At 43.3% G+C, this 18,679-nt stretch overlaps 1 protein-coding gene across 2 annotated transcripts in view; it reads left to right on the top strand.

Moving 5' to 3' along the window:
* sppl3 (signal peptide peptidase 3) overlaps nucleotides 1–13,259 on the top strand; it is a 31,632-nt gene extending 18,373 nt beyond the window's left edge. Inside the window, exons 3-10 of one of the 2 annotated variants that reach the window (XM_053645207.1) lie at nucleotides 3,017–3,108; nucleotides 3,735–3,854; nucleotides 5,624–5,702; nucleotides 7,854–7,966; nucleotides 8,754–8,860; nucleotides 8,952–9,306; nucleotides 10,487–10,596; nucleotides 12,538–13,259. In XM_053645207.1, the coding sequence (XP_053501182.1) occupies nucleotides 3,017–3,108; nucleotides 3,735–3,854; nucleotides 5,624–5,702; nucleotides 7,854–7,966; nucleotides 8,754–8,860; nucleotides 8,952–9,306; nucleotides 10,487–10,596; nucleotides 12,538–12,609 (1,048 nt within the window). In that variant the 3' untranslated portion in view covers nucleotides 12,610–13,259. Of the gene's footprint in view, nucleotides 1–1,062; nucleotides 3,109–3,734; nucleotides 3,855–5,623; nucleotides 5,703–7,853; nucleotides 7,967–8,753; nucleotides 8,861–8,951; nucleotides 9,307–10,486; nucleotides 10,597–12,537 lie in introns of those variants that run through there. The other variant, XM_053645206.1, reaches the window with a different exon arrangement.
* Nucleotides 13,260–18,679: the final 5,420 nt, after the last annotated feature.

The raw sequence follows: 18,679 nt of genomic DNA, 5'->3' as shown, positions 1-18,679 counted from the left end.
GATAATTCACTGCGGTGTTAAATTTTACTGCCAGCGATTTGTCTACGTTTGAGTGGCTGCAGTTTTCATGAAGTGACCCATTATATACGATTATAAAAAGGACGTGTAAGAGGGAAAACAACCCTCTTTCACTTTTATTGTTACATTATTTAATTCCTGTGTTCTGTTATTGAGTTCAGTTTTGTGGTATAAATGGATGGATGGTTTGTGATATTGATGTAAGGATGGACTGTGGCATAGATGGATGGTTGGCTTGTGGGATTGATGGATGGATTGTGGGATTGATGGATGGATTGTGGGATTGATGGATGGATGGATGGATGGATTGTGGGATGGCTTGTTGGTTGGATGGTGCTTTGTGGGAGGCAGTGATGGATGAATGGACTGTACATAGTAGGGTGGATGAATCGATTGATGGTTATTTGGATAGTGAGATGGATTGATGGTGGGATAGATGTTTTTATAGATCTATCATGGGATGGATAGATGGCTCATGGGATATTAGGATGGATTGATGAATGATTCAATGGATCCATCCATCCATCTCGTAATGAATCCATCATGAGATTCATGTATGGCTGGATCTTGGGATAGATGGTTGGACAGATCTATCATGGGGTGGCTGGATGGATTTAAGGGTTTCTCGTCGGATATTAGGATGGACTGATGGACGGGTCAGTGGATAGATCCATCCATCCATCCCATAATGAATCTGTTGTGAGATGGATAGATGGACAAAGGATGATTGTTTGGTTCTGTGGATAGTTGAATCGATGTATAGTTTTTAAAAAGCTGTGTGGTTTTGTTTTTTATTTATTTTAAAAAAGCATAATTGTGGGTGGTCCTGATCTTCAATAAAAGTTCTAAACACTGAAAGATGCAGCAGTTAGTTATACGTTGTACTGTATATTGTTTCCATGACGACATTGACCTCACTGGAACGCAGTCAGACGCCGTGTCAAACAGAAACCAACTCTTGCCCAAGCCCAGAATTCAGTGCCTAGACACTTCCCCTTCCTGCGTCCACATTGGGAAACCCCTAGGTTTCTGGGCTGAAGTAGGACCGTCATCTAGGGCACGGTGATACGACAATGGAATATTCATATCACCTTGCTCACGTTTTATAACAGTTATTTCATTGCTTTTGTTTAGTAATCGTGGACTCTGAAATGCATATATCAAGCTTGTCGTGTTCAGGTTGAAAGACAGGCGTGCCTTTCTGTATCTGAGAGTTTCAGAACCGATTCACGGAGAAGAGAGCAGCCGGTGAATTGTTTCTGAGAAAATAGTCTCTCTACTGTTGCCAATTTGGCCTCGGACAACTGGAGAGAAAAATCAAAAAGAAGCGAATCCCGAAAACGTCCCAGACCCCGGTGATGGGAAAGAATTTGTGCTTGGTTAAGGGTGTGGGTTACTGATCAGAAGGTCCGGGGTTCAAGCCCCAGCACTGCCAAGCTGCCACTGTTGGGCCCTTGAGCAAGGCCCTTAACCCTCTCTGCTCCAGGTGCGCTGTATCATGGCTGACCCTGCGCTCTGACCCCACCTTCCTGACATGCTGGGGTATACGAAGAAAACAATTTCACTCTGCTTTAATGTTTACGTGACCAATAAAGACTCATTAACATAACGATTATTCGGTTACTCTCTAGTAACCTGTAGAGCACCCCCTAGTCCGTATTCATGTAATTTGGTCTTCATGAAAATCCCGTACATTTGGGAAAAGGTTTTGTGTACATCACTACCTCATGTAATCCCCAACTGATCGATTTATAATTTGGGATGAGTTACCGCACATTTTATATAGGGATTACGCCGTCAAGTTCAAACCGCTAATTCGTTTAATTTGGGACGAAATGGCATTAATGAAATCTTACATGTGTTTTAAAATAAATAAATAAATAAATAAATAAATGGAAAGAAGCCGAATCCATTTTACGGACGCGAACACAAAATCACGCGAACGCCACAGTATCCGGAGGAGCTTTCGAATTGTAAAAATCACCGCGGGATCTCGGCAGGACGCGTCACGTGACGTCGTGACGACGCGCGTTCAGCCGAAGCCCTCTTCGATTCACGTGCGTCGAAAACGAGTACGGCTAAAAAGGTCTCGTTTACCAACAAACATCACCGCGGAACAGTTTCGTGCGATCGCGATTCCGCCGATCCGAGTAGTTCTTCACGAGAAAGAACGCGACACTGCAGATCGCATCGCAAAGCTCGAGGAAAAAAAAGCCGCAGCAAAATCGAGCGTTCCTGACCGCGACGCTCGCGGAAAACTCGGCAAAAGCCGGTGTGGCCTGTTCAGAATCAAAACAGCTTTGAAATGGTTTGGCCTCCCACTGCTAACACAAACTCGGTGGATTACCAGTATCGTGTTTTGTTTTGTTTTGTTTTTTTACCTCAGTTTCTTTTCTTTTGAGCGTGATTATATTGCACTGGATGCAAGACGCCGAATTCACCTCCGTAATTTCTCTCCACGTTCTGACTTTTTCCGGTCCCTTTTTATTCAACTTCTGCCGCCTTCTGATTCCTTTGTCTTTTGGCTGTTTTAGTAACCGTTTTGCATTTAGTGACCGTGCCGTTTTATGGGCATGGCCAAACGCAAATCGGCTCCGGTGTGCACGCACCCGGGAACTCGCAGGTGGTTGCTATTCATCACCACACCCACACGAGTAGATTTTTTTTTTTTGTCTTGATCTCGTGTGTTTTGATTGTCCGACTGGCACAGGACGTTCTGCACCTCTGCTGGAATTCCGTGTAAACAAACCGGATTCCAGAGATCAGAAGACAAAGCGAGAGGGATTTGGGAAAGCATGACCGGGGGTGTTGGGAAGCGCGTTGTTTTGATTTTTATCTTTATTAGAGAAAATTCTTCACCTGAGAACGTTCTTTTACGCTCCTGTGAAACTCAAACTCAACTCAAGGCGCTTGGGCGTTCTACTGGTTTGCACTGGTTATGGTGCTGGGACTACATGCTGACCGTATTGGTGTGGGTCTGTGTGTGTTTTTTGCTCAGGTCGTTAAACATGGACTGTGAGAACCAAGACAAGGACAAGGATGGAAATCCTACAGCTACCAGCTCTTTCAACAACACCAACTCCAACAACAGTGAGACACACACACACACACGCACACACACAGGACCTAAGACACACACACAATTAATAATACAGCTAATTAATGCCATACAACCCCTAACTCTAACCTTAAACCTCATTAACTAAAATGAAACCTTAAAAGAAACCTGCAGTTTTTGTTTAAATCTCGTGCCGATAAGCCGAACGTCCCCACAAAGTCAGGACTTTCAGATGTTCTTCTTATCAGTGATGTAAAAACGTCTGCACACACCCAAACAAAATTGAAATGAATTACCCTTTGGAGAAACAAGATGTATTGGTATACTGTACCTATCAGTTTCTGTACTAAATGTGATTAACATAGAAACCTTGATAAGATTTCAATTAGGGTTTTGTGGTGGTGGTGTTTTTTTTTTTTTTTGGTGTTACAGTATCATTACCCTCGCTCTCTTACCCAGTCAAGTAATTTGGAACTGGTATTGCAACCTGCTGCTGCTTGGCTGTAATTTGACTGAAGAATGTACCATGAGTTTTATTTAGGGATCAGATTGACATTAGCTAAACTGTTAATACGTGTATTATGATTACATAATCGCGTGTGCGTGCGTGTGTGCGTGCGTGTGTGCGTGTGTGTGTGTGTGTGTGTGTGTGTTTCAGGTATTCAGACCATCGACTCCACACAGGCTCTGTTCCTCCCAATCGGAGCATCTGTCTCGCTCTTAGTCATGTTCTTCTTCTTCGATTCGGTCCAGGTGGTTTTCACCATCTGCACTGCAGGTATGAAAAGTGTGTGTGTGTGTGTGTGTGTGTGTACAGTTGCAATCAAAATGAATCCTTCGAGTGGTTTCCCCAAGTTCAACTGAAAATGCAATGTATGACTTCTCCAGTTTCAAAATTATTCAACCCCTTCATGGTAATCATCTTTAGTACTTAGTAGCGCATCCTTTTGCTGTTATGACCTGCTGCAAACGAGTTGCAGAGCTTCTGGCAGCGTTTCTGAGGAATCTTATCTCATTCCTCATGAGCAATGGCCTCCAGTTCAGTAATATTCTTGGGTTTGCGTGCTGCAACCGCCGCCTTCACATCCCACCAGAGATTTTCTACTGGGTTCAAGTCAGGTGACTGTGATGGCCCTGTAGAATCTTCCAGGACTTCTTCTGCAACCAAGCCTTGGTGGAATCTGAGGTATGTTTGGGATCATTTTCCTGTTGGAAGGTCCAATGACGCCCAAGCTTCAGCTTCCTCACAGACGGCGTAATGTTTTCTCCTTGGATTTCTTGATACTCCAATGAATCCATCTCGCCTTCCACACGCCGCAGGTTTCCAGTGCCAGAGGATGCAAAGCAGCCGCAGAGCGTCACCGAGCCACCACCATGCTCGACTGTGGACAGAGTGTTCTTTCTTCATTCTTCTTCCTCCTGGGAGACATACTGCTGATCCATCGTGCTGAAAAGTTCCACAGAACAGAATCCCAGAATCTGTTCGCTCCACAGAACAGAATCCCAAAACGTCTGTGGATTATTTATATGGTTTTGAGTCGACTTTTCTTGTGCTTTTGGGTCAGTAGTGCTGAACGTCTTGGAGTTCTGGCATGGAAACCTTCTGCGTTTAGTACGCACCTTACTGTGCTCACTGAAACCTCAGTGCCTGTTACACCAAGTCTTGCTGCAGGTCTTTTGCAGTCACTCGAGGGTTTTTCACAACCTGCCTTCTCAGAAGTCTGGTTGCAGGCGTTGATAGCTTCCTTGTTGATGGCCTCCTGCCCCATCCAGGTATTTCATACATTTTCTACCCCTAGCCAGTTCAGGTATTTCATGTGCTCCAGCTCAAGCACACCTGCTGCAACTAATGAAGCCCTTGATTAGTTTAGCATCAGGTGTGCTTGAGATAACACCTGTTTTGCATATTTGTGCTGCTGTGAGGGATTCTATTCAGGGGGGTGAATACTTTTGAGACTGGAGAAATCATAAGTTGTATTTTCAGTTGAATTTGTGGAAACCACTTGAAGCATTCATTCTGTTGAACTATTTCAAATGCTTTTGTTTTATTTATACACACACACACACACACACACACACACACACACACACACACACACAGGTGCATCTCAGACTCTTGATTTCCAAATGAAATGCAACATTGACTTTCATCTTCCCCGTGATTGTGTTTGTGTACTGAACCAGACTGAGAGATTAAAGGCTCAGGAAACCTTCGCAGGTGTTTTGAGTTCATTAACAGATTACAGATCTTCTCCCGTCGACATTTCTGTATTATAAATTCTTCATTGGAATATTTTGAGATACTGGATGTTTGATTTCCGTGAGCTGGAAGCTGTGATCATCGAGATTAAAACAAAGAAAGGCTTGAAATATTTCATTTTGTGTAATGAATCTAGAATGTATGAAAGTTCCATTTTTTGAATTCAATTACAGGGAAAAAAAACAACTTTTTTACACAATATTAATTTTTTTTTTGAGATACACCTGTATATAGTTCCCTTTGCCGCTTACCCATTTATTCTCGTTCTCTCTCTCTCTCTCACACAGTTCTGGCTACTATAGCGTTTGCGTTCCTGCTGTTGCCGATGTGCCAGTATCTGACGCGACCCTGCTCCCCACAGAACAAGTAAGATCAGTCCAGATGTTTCTTCACTTCACTGTCCTGCGGCTGGTTCTCGTGTAACGGCTTGCCATATTAAGGCTTCCGTGCACCGAAATGTTTTGTTTGTGTAGTGGATTTGGTGTTAAAAAAAAATAAAAAAAATAAAACAAATAAAAAAGTAAGTTAAACTGTGATTTTGCCGAAATGATCTGTGAGCATTCATTTATTCACTTGTCATTTAGTTAAGCGTATTACAGACTGTATTTTCAGAGCTCCTGTGCAAGTTGCTATAGAAATAGCATTTTCTGACTCGCTGTACAGGTTGCATTTTCGGACTCTACATGAAAGTTGCCATAGAAACGGCATTTTCAGGTGTGCCATGCAGGTTGCTATAGAAATGGCATTTTCAGGTGTGCCATGCAGGTTGCTATAGAAACGGCATTTTTAATCATGCCATGCAGGTTGCTATAGAAACGGCATTTTCAGGTGTGCCAGGCAGGTTGCTATAGAAATGGCATTTTCAGGTGTGCCATGCAGGTTGCTATAGAAACGGCATTTTTAATCATGCCATGCAGGTTGCTATAGAAACGGCATTTTCAGGTGTGCCATGCAGGTTGCTATAGAAACGGCATTTTCAGGTGTGCCATGCAGGTTGCTATAGAAACGGCATTTTTAATCATGCCATGCAGGTTGCTATAGAAACGCCATTTTCAGGTGTGCCATGCAGGTTGCTATAGAAACGGCATTTTTAATCATGCCATGCAGGTTGCTATAGAAGCGCCATTTTCAGGTGTGCCATGCAGGTTGCTATAGAAACAGCATTTTTAATCATGCCATGCAGGTTGCTATAGAAGCGCCATTTTCAGGTGTGCCATGCAGGTTGCTATAGAAACAGCATTTTTAATCATGCCATGCAGGTTGCTATAGAAACAGTATTTTCATGTGTGCCATGCAGGTTGCTATAGAAACGGCATTTTTAATCATGCCATGCAGGTTGCCATAGAAACAGCATTTTTAGTCACGCCACGTTTAGAGGAAATATCGGGTGAACGACGATTCCACTAGTTCCTTCAGTTTAACGAAAAAAAACCAAAAAGCCGTGAGGAGAAGTTAAAGTTTAAGTTAAAACCTGTATGTCTAGAAGAAACGGGCTGCTAGCAGGCTTTGTGGATCTCGTTCAAAGTTACAGCCCCGATTCCAAAAAAGTTGGGACGCTGCGTAAAATGTAAATAAAAACAGAACGCAATGATTTGTTAAACCTCATAAAACCCGTATGTTATTCACAATAGAACATAGAAAACGATTGAACTGGGGAGACGTACCATTTTAAGGAAAAAATAAGGGGATTTTGAATTTGATGGCCGCAACAAGTCTCAGAAAAGTTGGGACGGGGGCAACAAAAGCCTGGAAAAGTAAGTGTTAGTAAAAAGAAACAGCTAGAGGTTAATTAGTTACGGGTCAGTAAGATGATCGGGTATAAAAAGAGTATTTTTCTTATTTGTGATTCCACACTCTACAGTGGAGGTTAATAGATCATATGAAAGTAAAGTAGACTCAGGGTTTAAAGAATTTGAAGGTTTTCATAAGTATTTTTCTTTTTTTTTTTATTCTTTTTTTTTTACCTAACCTGCTAGGTTTAAACGTTATAATTTTATCGTGGCGATTGTAGACGGTGTTTAACTATATTTTAAGAAAACAAAAAAAACAACGTCCGTGTCATCTCTGTACCAATGTTATAGAGGTCAGACCCCTTCCCTTTCCCATCACCCTGCTCACACCAGCAGCTAACAGAGTCATGATACTCTACACACAGAAACCCAACAGTGTCCTGATTAATCTTGTAACAGACTTGCAGAGATGATGATTAATAATAATAATAATAATAATCGGTTTGTTTACGCTGATTGAAAATATCCGATATCCATCAGCAGAATGAGACGGCAGCGTACCGCGTACTCCTTCAGAACACTCATCAGGCACTCATTAGGAAATACCGAGAAGTATACCTCATCGCCTAGGAACTCGTCCTCAAATGATCTCGTAGCCAAATGAACTCGCGGTTAACCTCAATGTTTTGCTAGCTAAGCTGTAAGCCAGGTTTGTTTGGATTACTTGTGTAACTGTGTATATACTCTCGTGTGTGTGTGTGTGTGTGTGTGTGGGGTTTACGTGCAGGATTTCATTTGGCTGCTGTGGCCGCTTCACGTTAGCTGAGTTGCTCTCCTTCTCCCTCTCGGTCATGCTCGTCCTCATCTGGGTGCTCACAGGACACTGGCTCCTCATGGACGGTAGGTCTCTCTCTGTGTGTGTGTGTGTGTGAGAGAGTGTGTGTGTCTTTCACTGAGAGTCTGATGTATTTTGGAAAGTGCACGACATGCTGATAAAGCCCTGTTTGTTTTACTTACGAGCCCTGCCTCACGTTATAAGACGCTAAGCAGTCATCTCGTACTTTCATCTCCTTTTTTTTTTTCTCCCCACTCACGTCACTGTAATTATCGTCGTGCGGTGGCGTATTTTCCACATCACAAGTCGCTCTGCAGTAAAAACAGAACCTTCCCCTTCATTTTTGTTCGTTTAGCAAGATAAATAAACGAAAGGAAGCGTTTCGTCTCGTCGAAGCCGCCGCACTAGTTTGCAGAAAAGTCTCCTACCTCAAGCTTGTAATCCGGCGTAACCGTGCTCACGCGGATGTGGGGTTTTAAACGTTACGTTGGCACGGAGCATCCGGAAATGTACGCCTTTTTGAAGCCATCTCTCAGTCCGAAGATATAAAGGGTAGAGTCCGAGAAAATTCCCATTCAAACTCAACATTCTGTTTTGTTTTTCGTTTGTTAGAGTGAAACGCTTCACTGACCGATTTTACCCAGAATCCTTTGCAGTAACGTGCCCGAAACCTTCAGACATGGCTACGCCCTGTAACGTCGTTCTAATTTACTTTACGTCACTTCCAGCTTTCTGTGTACACGCCCTGCTGTCAGGGTTTTGGAGACGGATCCGACTCGTATGTTTTCTGTGTGTTGTGGTTGGTGATGATGATGATGATGATGATGATGATGATGGTGTTTCTCCGTGCAGCACTGGCGATGGGTCTGTGTGTGGCGATGATCGCCTTCGTGAGATTACCCAGTCTGAAGGTGTCCTGCCTGCTCCTGTCTGGTCTGCTCATATACGATGTGTTCTGGGTAAGAACAACACGCCGTATGCTGATTTGTTGTCGTACGTGTCTGAGCGCGGCGTGCGAGTGTAACCGTGCGAATCTCCGTCCTTCCTCAGGTCTTCTTCTCGGCTTACATCTTCAACAGTAACGTGATGGTGAAGGTAGCCACGCAGCCGGCCGATAACCCGCTGGACGTTATCTCCCGTAAGCTGCACCTGGGCCCCAGCATGGGCCGCGACGTGCCCCGCCTCTCGCTCCCAGGCAAGCTGGTGTTCCCGAGCTCCACGGGCAGCCATTTCTCCATGCTGGGCATCGGCGACATCGTCATGCCCGGACTGCTGCTGTGCTTCGTGCTGCGCTACGACAATTACAAAAAGCAGGCGAGCGGCGAGGCATCGAGCCCCGCCAACATGTCCGGGCGCATGCAGCGCGTCTCCTACTTCCACTGCACTCTCATCGGCTACTTCGTGGGTGAGTGAGGATACAGCTGTGCTGTAGGAGATGAGATGTGGGTTTGGATGGAGGATGGTAATCCTGCAGACAGGGACTAATGAGCAACAGAGACGGTTGTGTACAGTAATGGCCCAAAGAATGTTGATTTGATTTGATTTACGTGCTTGCTTATTAACTAACTTGTTTTGCTCCTAGCTCACTCGGTTAGTGTCCCAACCTTTTGTTGAGTCTCTGTCAGTGCTTCAGACTCGACACGCTTTCTGTGGTTTCTGGGTCTGAAGCAAACAAAGGACGTTTGATAGGAGCTTATTGTCCCTTATGTGCGCTAGGATGAGTGCAGGATAAACTTGGATTACAGGAATTTACTTCCTTGTCCGATCCCTAGGCATCTGGAGGCAGGTTTCTGTAAAGCTGCTTTATGACGAAGCAAATAGAAATGAGTCGAGTCAAATTCAGTCAATTCATGGAGTCTTTCAGCGACACGGTCCCATAGAAGGTGTAGAGGTTTTAAATCCTATAGACTGTATAAATCTAAAGACCGGGATGTGCTTTAATCCTATAGCGTCCTGTTAGGAGTTGCCTTCTGTCCCCGTAGACATAATACTGAGTCTCTCTCTCTCTCTCTCTCTCTCTCTCTCTCTCTCTCTCTCTCTCTCTCTCTGTGTGTATCTGACTCTCTCTCTCTCGCTCTGTGTGTCTCTCTCTCTCTCTCTCTCTCTCTCTCTCTCTCTCTCTGTGTGTATCTGACTCTCTCTCTCTTCCTCTGTGTGTGTCTCTCTCTCTCTCTCTGTGTGTATCTGACTCTCTCTCTCGCTCTGTGTGTGTCTCTCTCTCTCTGTCTGTTTCTCTCTCTCACTCTGTCTCTCTCTCTCTCTGTCTGTTTCTCTCTGTCTCTCACTGTGTCTCACTCTCTGTATCTGTCTCTCTCTCTCACTCTGTTTCTCTCTGTCTCTCTCTCACTCTGTCTGTTTCTCTCTGTCTCTCTCTCACTGTCTCACTCTCTGTATCTGTCTCTCTCTCACTCTGTCTGTTTCTCTCTGTCTCTCTCTCACTCTCTGTATCTCTCTCTCGGTCACTCTGACTCTCTCTGTATCTCTCTCTCTCTCTCTCTCTCTCTCTCTCTCTCTCTCTCTCTCTCTTTCTCTCTCTCTCTGTCTGTCTGTCTGTCTCTCTCTGTGCATCTGTCTCTCTCTCTCAGGTCTGCTGACTGCGACCGTGGCGTCTCGGATTCACCGTGCGGCTCAGCCCGCTCTGCTCTACCTGGTGCCCTTCACCCTGCTGCCTCTGCTCACCATGGCCTACCTGAAGGTACGACTGTATACAGTCTCATATATATATAGTCCCGCTTTCCCCAAACATGATGGATCATCCAGTACATCTTCGATGTCCGACGTGTACTACTTTAATGTTGCGCTGGACCAATGAGGCTACTAGAAATCTATTTCAAAGAAATTAATTTCTGTGAATATCTGCCTCACTTTAGTTCTTCACTGATGTACTGATCTAGATTATGGCACGGTTACAAAGAGCGATGCACAAGCTGGAAGTGATTCATGGGTTGAAGCTGAAGCTAAATTTGTAAATATTGGCCATCACTGCTATTTCAATAAATAGATTATACGACTTGTGTAAAGATTTGGCCGGATATCTACATTAAACATTATGGGTAAGTTAGACTGCTTTATTCCTTAGGCACTCTTCAGTATTCGTCCCATTTGATGATGTCATGGTCGTGTGAAAAAAATAAGTACGCCCCGTGGAAATACGGCTTTTTTTTTGCCGCGTTTGGACGAGCAAACATTGGATCATCTTTGAAACGGTGCCTATTAATAATAAAGTTGATGTACTTGAACAAAACCACAAGGAAAATGAGTTTTTTCAATCCTTTATTCATCAGAAATATCAATAGATGTGACTCTTCTGTGGAAAAAGTAAGTACGCCCTTGGCCTCAGAAGCTAGTATTGCCACGTTAAGCAGAAATAACGTCTTGTAGGCGTTTTGCGTAATTGTCCACCAGGCTTGCTGGAATTTTTGACCGCTCTTCCATGCAGTATTCTTTCAGGAGCAAGATGTTTGAGGGTTTTCTTGCATGTATGTTCTGCCCTGTTTCAAGTCCCCCTACAACATTTCAATGGGATTCAAATCCGGGCTTTGACTAGGCCGTTCCAGAACCCTGCATTTCTGCTATTTGAGCCGTTCCTTGGTGGATTTGCTAGTGTTCAATCAATGAATGAAAGCTGTCCGGTCCCTGAAGCAGCGAAGCAACCCCAAACCATGACGTTTCCACCACTGTGCTTCACAGTTGGTATGAGGTGCTTCTCCTGAAAAGCTGGCCTGAGCCAAACATGTCTGCTGTTACTGTGGCCAAACAACTCGATCTTTGATTCGTCTGTCCAGAGCACATTATTCCAAAAGGCCTGGTCTTTTCCTATACGCTCGTTGGCAAACTGTGGTCTTACAAAGGCCTTTTCATGGCACACCACCCATGCAGGTCAAATGTGTGCGATCTCTTTCTGATTGTAGAAGCATGCACTTTGCATCTTTGAAACCGCTCCAAGACTTACTAGCAGATCCTGTGATGAAATTTTGGGGTTCTAGGAGATTTCTTTATTTAATCAGACGGACTGCTCTTGGGCTGAATTTGCTGGGACGGACAGTCCTGGACATATTGGCAGTCGTTTGAAATCTGCACCACTTGTAGATGATTTTCCTTACCGTCGAATGTTGCATTTCAGATAATTTGGAGATCTTTTTAAATCCCTTGCCAGGCTCGTAGGCATCCATGACCCTTTTTCTGAAGGCCTTACAGAACTCTTTAGACCTTGGCACGATGACACCACACACCTCAGTAGCAAAGCGAACACTAGATATCAGAGGGGTATAAATAAGACCGGTTCCACCTGCACTCCCTTAGCAGGTTCTGATCACCGGCATCCAATCTTCAACACCTGATTCTAATTTTATGGATTCGAAGGTGTGATGAACTGCCTATTAATAACGGTGATGCACTCAAAGATGATCAAATGTTTGCTTGTCCAAACATGTTCAAGCCAGTGGGGTGTACTTATTTTTTCACATGACTATACATGTTTAATAGTGTTTAGTGGCAGTATCAGAGTCCGGGGCGGGGTTGTGTGTGTGTGTGTGTGTGTGTGTGTGTGTGTGTGTGTGTGTGTGTGTGTGAGACCATGTCCCCACAAGGATAGGGGGAATATCTGACCGTTTTGCTCTGCCGTGCACGTTTGCAGGGAGATCTGCGGCGCATGTGGTCCGAGCCTTTCCACACCAAGTCCAGCAGCTCCCGGTTCATGGAAGTATGATGGCCATGAGCAAGATGGACAGCATTCAACTCGACTCATCCCCAACACACACATGGAGAGGGAGAGCAGGAACACGCGAGAGGGGGAGTCGCACTCGTCTTCTCACCTCCGTATTCGTCGATCAGATGGAGAGCAGCTTGACTTCACTGCCAGATGGATTCTGCTCAGCACATTCACCCACCTTCTCTTTATTACCTCTTCTGTTTCTTTACCTCTCTGTCTCTCTCTCTCTCTCTCTCTCTCTGTGTCTCTCTCTCTCTTTGTCTGTCTCTCTTTCTCTCTCTCTCTCTCTCTCTCGCTCTCTCTCTCTCTCTCTGTGTCTCTCTCTCTCTCTCTCTCTCTGTGTCTCTCTCTCTCTCTCTCTCATATCTCCCCCATTGGTCCCTGTTGGACTGAGAGGCCACTCCTTAATAGACTTGTCTTTACGGGACACAACCCGTGCTCGTTGAGCTCCACATGAAATTTTTTTTTTTTTTTTTTTTAAATAATCGGCGTCATTATGGATTTGCAGACAGGTGGTGGTTTTTTTTTTTTTTTGGTTTTTTTTTTTTGGAACCACGGATCAGACTGAGACAGTCTCAGCTTAGGATAGTGATGACCCTGAGGGGACCAACACACACAATACATACATACACACACACACACACACACACACATACACAAGGCCACAGACGCTTCCCTGCTTCTCTCTCTCTCTCTCTCTCTCTCTCTCTTTATCGCTCTCTCTTATAAGCCCCTCCCCTTTACAGATACGTGTATTTTATTTAGAAAGATTTTATTCTTGGCATATACAGAAACGACGCGTTATGAAACGGAGTGTGCCCTTTACCGTCGGGAAGGCCACGCCCCCTCTATGTATATAAATGTGTGTACACATGTATTAGGGTTATCATGTCGGTGTGCAAGTGTGTGTCTGTGTGATCAAATACGAAGTGTGTGTGTGTATGAGTGAGGGTTTTTTTTTTGTGCTTTTCCCTTTGTTGCTTTTTCGGTGGATTTGCTGTCAGGGGTTAATGGGAAATGCATTTTTTTTGGGTTATCCCCCCCCTCCCCCCCCCATTTAAAAAAAGACTCTAAAAGTCGCACCATGTACACTTTTTCTGGCCGTGTTCCCTCGTTTAAAGGGGTAGTTTGGTGAAACGTGGACGATCTCTCACTCCGTGGACGTGTTACCCGGGGCCTGACGTTCGCACGGTTTTTGTTGTGTTTCAGCGTGTCCTGGTCTGCTTTACACCTCAGCGCTGATGAATTCACCTGTAAAATCTTGACGAGCGATTAATACATCAGCAGTTCCAGTTTCAACACACAAAAGGGCGAACAGCATTAATGCACTCGTTTGAACACGTTATCGTTTCTATAGTAACCGCTCCTTCACTTGTATTCACGTGTAATCTAAGGATGCACTCTTTAGTCCATTTGAATCGAACCCTGGTGGTGTTTTTTTTTTTTTTTTTTGTCCCATCCCCCCACCACCACCACCACCTTTCTTCTTCTTCTTTAGTCCGCTTCCTAGACCATCTCGGCGATCATCTCGGCGAGCCCTGTCTCTACGGCGCTTACGGAAACGCGAGGCGATACCTTCTGGAGATGTTTCGACTGAACCTAAAGAGAAAAGAAACCCTGGAGGCGACACACAAACCGTTTAATAGAATCATTTCGTAACACGTCGAGTGCGCGTCTGTGTCCGGCGTGCTCAGATTGATGTTTTTGTGAATTCTACACGCACCGCACGCTCGAGTTCTGCCGCGTTTCTCGTCACCATGATTCCGGTTACTGAAACGTACACCTTTTTTTATTTTTGCATACACTACGCTCCCGTCACTATTCGGTTCGCTTAATTGCGTGCGAACAAACTAAATAAAACATCAGTATCACATTTCGCACTGATTTTGAATTCAGTAAACGGACTAATAGCTGTGAAAGCAAGTCTAAATAGAATTTTTTTTTTTTTTTTTTTTTTTTTTTTTTCCCCAACCAAAACATTATTATTTAATAAATAAAAGCGCATACTTGTTGTTGACACGTTTTCTGTATACTACCCCTGGTAAAAATGATGGAATCACCACCACACTTAGAGGATGTTCACCGAGATTTTGTTTACTTCTGGGCAAATAAACAAATCACAGATATGACGCACAAGCATTTTTATTTTAATAGCTGGACCATCTGGCTTCGTAAAACGTACCTCGGACAAATTGAATGAATTTATTTTTTTTTTTTCTGAATCAAGTAGAGGAAAAACAGTTATGGAAATCAGCTTATAATTTGCATTTCTAAAGCTAATACCAGCACTAAAGTCTAAAAATATTATGTCTATATTAGATTTTAAATCGAAAAATTATGGAATCAACAACAAAACGCAATTAGTACTCGGTTGCTCTTCCTCTGGCTTTTTTTCTTCTTCTTCTTCTTCTTTCTTTGTGGCATGGACTTCACCAGTGAAAACAATATTCTCCATCAAGCTGGTTCCAACTTTCTAGAATAGCGTTTGACTGATCAGCTTTGTCATAGACCTATTATTATTATTATTATTATTATTATTATTATTATTATTATTGTACCGTACATTTTAAATGGGATTGAGATCTGGACTGTTTGTCATCGAGTCCTTATCTCCACCAAACCTAGTTTCTATCGATGGAATGAGAAAAGTGTCCCAAATTTCATCGTATCCCTGTGTGTTGACTGCTGAGGTCTGCCCCCGGTCCCTTACCTGACGTGGAACTCCAAATCATAACCGAGTGTGGAAATTTCCTTCTTCTTCTTCAGGCAGTCGACTTTATTATACGTTTCACGACTCTGTTTTAACTGCAGATTCATTTGCGTTTTTAGACTTTAGTGCTGGTATTAGTTTTAGAAATGCAAATTATAAGGTGATCTGGGGGGGGGGGGGGGGATAAAATGCCATTTAATGAAAATAATTTCATTAAACTTGTTTGAATTATGTTTTACGAAGCCAGAGTGTTCAACAATTAAACAAAAAAAAATGTTTTGCGTCATATCTGTGGTTTGTTTATTTGCTACGAAGTTGTTTGTTTTTTTTAACATCCTCGTAGTGTGCTGATTCATCATTTTTGCCAGTGGCAGTAGAGATGTCGGTGTAACGTTTATGGAAGGAGTCTCCAGTGTCGGCGCTTTGTAACGATCAGTAAGTCTTCAAGACCGAGGACTTTTGTGCGTTGGGGTTTCTCTTTAAGATTATAAGCTGCTTTTTTTTTTTCCTCTTTCTTTTTTTTTTGTTGTTTTGTCTCATTAACTTCGAAAGTGAAGCTGGTTTAGGGAATGGATGTTTATAGCTGCTATAACGTGAGAGAACAGGAACGACCGTTTCTTGTAGATGTTCCGTAACATCTACGAGTATAAACGGTTCGAAAGGATGACGTGCTGATCATTGAACAGATCCCACCACCCAGGGTGGATTATTTTCCAGTCACAGTACGGCCCTGTATGGTGTTCGTTACTTCTAATACGACGCTACACCGGATTCATGGTTTCAGAAGTAACTTCACCAAACTATTCCTTTAAGCTGCAGGAGGGACTGGAGGGTGGCACGGCTTCAAGAGGGGCTTCAGAACGCTGTGTGTGTGTGTGTGTGTGTTTGTGTGACTGAACTGAATGTATGATTACCTCTGTTTAGTCTGGTTCAGAATGGTGCTCTTACAGTCGACGGGCTCGGCGCTGATTACGGTCGTCATTAAGAAGGAGTAAGAACCCAAGATAATAATAATTCGCGTGTTAAAGTTCACAACATGTTGGAAAAGTGATAACTGGTTCATAACCTGGTGACTTGTGTTCTAACTTACAATCTCCTTTTATTTGAGTATTTTCCTGACAGTTATTCGTTCCGCCCATGAGACTGGAATTGTGTGCATGTGTGTGAGTGAGAATGGTGTGTGTGTGTATGCAGTTTGTCTGTCGAGGTCTTCTTGAGTTTCCCTCCTTTTTTTTTTTTTTCTTCTTCTTCCCTATTTGCTACCTGTTTCATTATTTCTAAATCTGTGAGTTGTCTGGCCTTGCATGTGAAGTGTACAGTGTGTCGTCGTTCAGGAAGCCCACGGCAGCACTGCGACACTCGCGCACACGCAGGGTTTCGACGAACGAACGAACGAACGAAAGTACGATTGCACAACAACATAAACACAAGCGCTCGAGCTACAGAGATCCTCGGAGGGTTCGGACGCCTCGGGGCCCTTTATCTCTGACCGGGACAGGGACCTCGTATACGCCAGGCAGATTATTTTCCTGACCATGGCACATCTGGAGCACCACAAGACGTCTGCTTACCCACAATCCCTTTCCTGATCCGCTGTCAGTCCCCCTTATGGACCTGAAACTCTGAAGTCATTGAAGGAACAATGAACATTTTTCAAATGTTTTTTTTTTTTTTCTTTATTTTATTTTTTGTTTTGGTTTGGTTTATCCCCTTATTTGTATTTTTCTGAGTGTTTTATTTTATACTTCACCTCACCCCCCTCCATCCCTCTTCACTCCCTGCCAGCAGAGGGCGCTGGGCTCCGTTGGCACATTTGCGTTACAGCCAAAAGGATTCTGTATAAAAGTGGATTTAAAAAAAAAAATAAATAAATTAAGAACTGTGTAGTGACATGGATCCTGACGCGCTGTACCTAAACGTTTTCATCTCCTTTAACCTGCTCCCCTTCATCCGGTCAGGATTCTGCTGTAAATAAACGTGACTCTAACTGTAGCGCCTCCTTCCTGTCTCACTCTCTGTTTAATGCCTGCACAAAAACACAGACCAAGCAAGTTTTTAATGGTTTAAATTACAACTTAGGAAATGGTTCAATCATGACTTCCTGTTTCACAGGGGTATAAATATGAGGGCAGACATAGGCCAAATTCCGTTAGTCATCCATAACAATGGGTAAGAGCAAGGAATATAGCTGTGATGTGCGGCAAAAGGTTGTTGAGCTTCACAAAATGGGAAGTGTCTATAAGAAAATAGCGCAAGCATTGAAAATTCCCGTTTCCACCATCAGGGCAATAATTAAGAAGTTCCAGTCAACTGGAAATGTTATGAATCAACCTGGAATTGGACGTGTGTCTATATCGTCTCAACGCACTGTGAAGAGGACGGTTTGAGTGGACAAAAAATCCAAGGATCACAGCTGGAGAATTGCAGAAGTCAGTTGTGTCTTGGGGTCAGAAAGTCCCCACTAGGAATGGCCATCCCCGTCCCCTGACTTGAACTCCATAGAAAACCTGTGGAGTGAACTGAAGAGGAGAGTCCACCAGCATGGACCTCGAAAGCTGAAGGATCTGGAGAGATTCTCCAACCTCATCAGGCATTATAGGAGAAGATTCAGAGCTGTTGTCTTAGCAAAGGGAGGCAGCGCAAAGTATTGACTAAAAGCGTGCCAATAATTGTTGCACAGATATATTTAACAAAGTTGGATTGTTGTTTTTTTTGTTTTGTTTTTTAATAAAACTGTTCTGTTTGCAACTGTTTGATGTCCATGAGAGCAGAGTATTTTTGTGGTGGTGTTTTTTTTTTAACAAAAGATCAAAAGGTTAAACAATAAAGACCATTTTTCCACACCCTTCTTTGCTCATATTTACCAAGGGTGCCAATATTAGTAGAGCGCAGTGTAATGTATACATAATATATACACACACTTAATAAAGCGGTGCTTTAGTCTGGCTAACACTCTCATCTCATAGATCTCTAGCTAGCCAAATCTAGTCTCTGTCTTAACTCCGAGCAAGTTCGCCAACATTTGCATCTCCACTACTTCTACTCTGTATTTCTCTAGATTAATATCACATCGAACGTCGCTGGAAAATGGTGAAAGGTTTTCCTAAATGCTGCAGTATTTGTTGCAAAACACTTACGATTAATATTTGGTGAAGTTCTGACTGGAGAGATTTACATATGGCAATACAACTAAGCACAAGTTTAAAACTTACTCTGTATGTAATTCTATATGTTATTTGTATTTCTGATCATCATCATCACTCTTACATCAGTGTAGTAATTAAATGTAAAGTATTTTTTCTGAAAAATGGGGACTTTCATCCATGTCCTAAAAATGTCATGTGAAGGATTTTACCG

Source organism: Ictalurus furcatus, chromosome 16, assembly GCF_023375685.1.
Source record: "Ictalurus furcatus strain D&B chromosome 16, Billie_1.0, whole genome shotgun sequence".
NCBI lineage: Eukaryota > Metazoa > Chordata > Actinopteri > Siluriformes > Ictaluridae > Ictalurus > Ictalurus furcatus.
The sequence above is the reverse complement of the archived record's forward strand: the minus strand, read 5'-3'. Positions and strand labels throughout refer to the sequence as shown.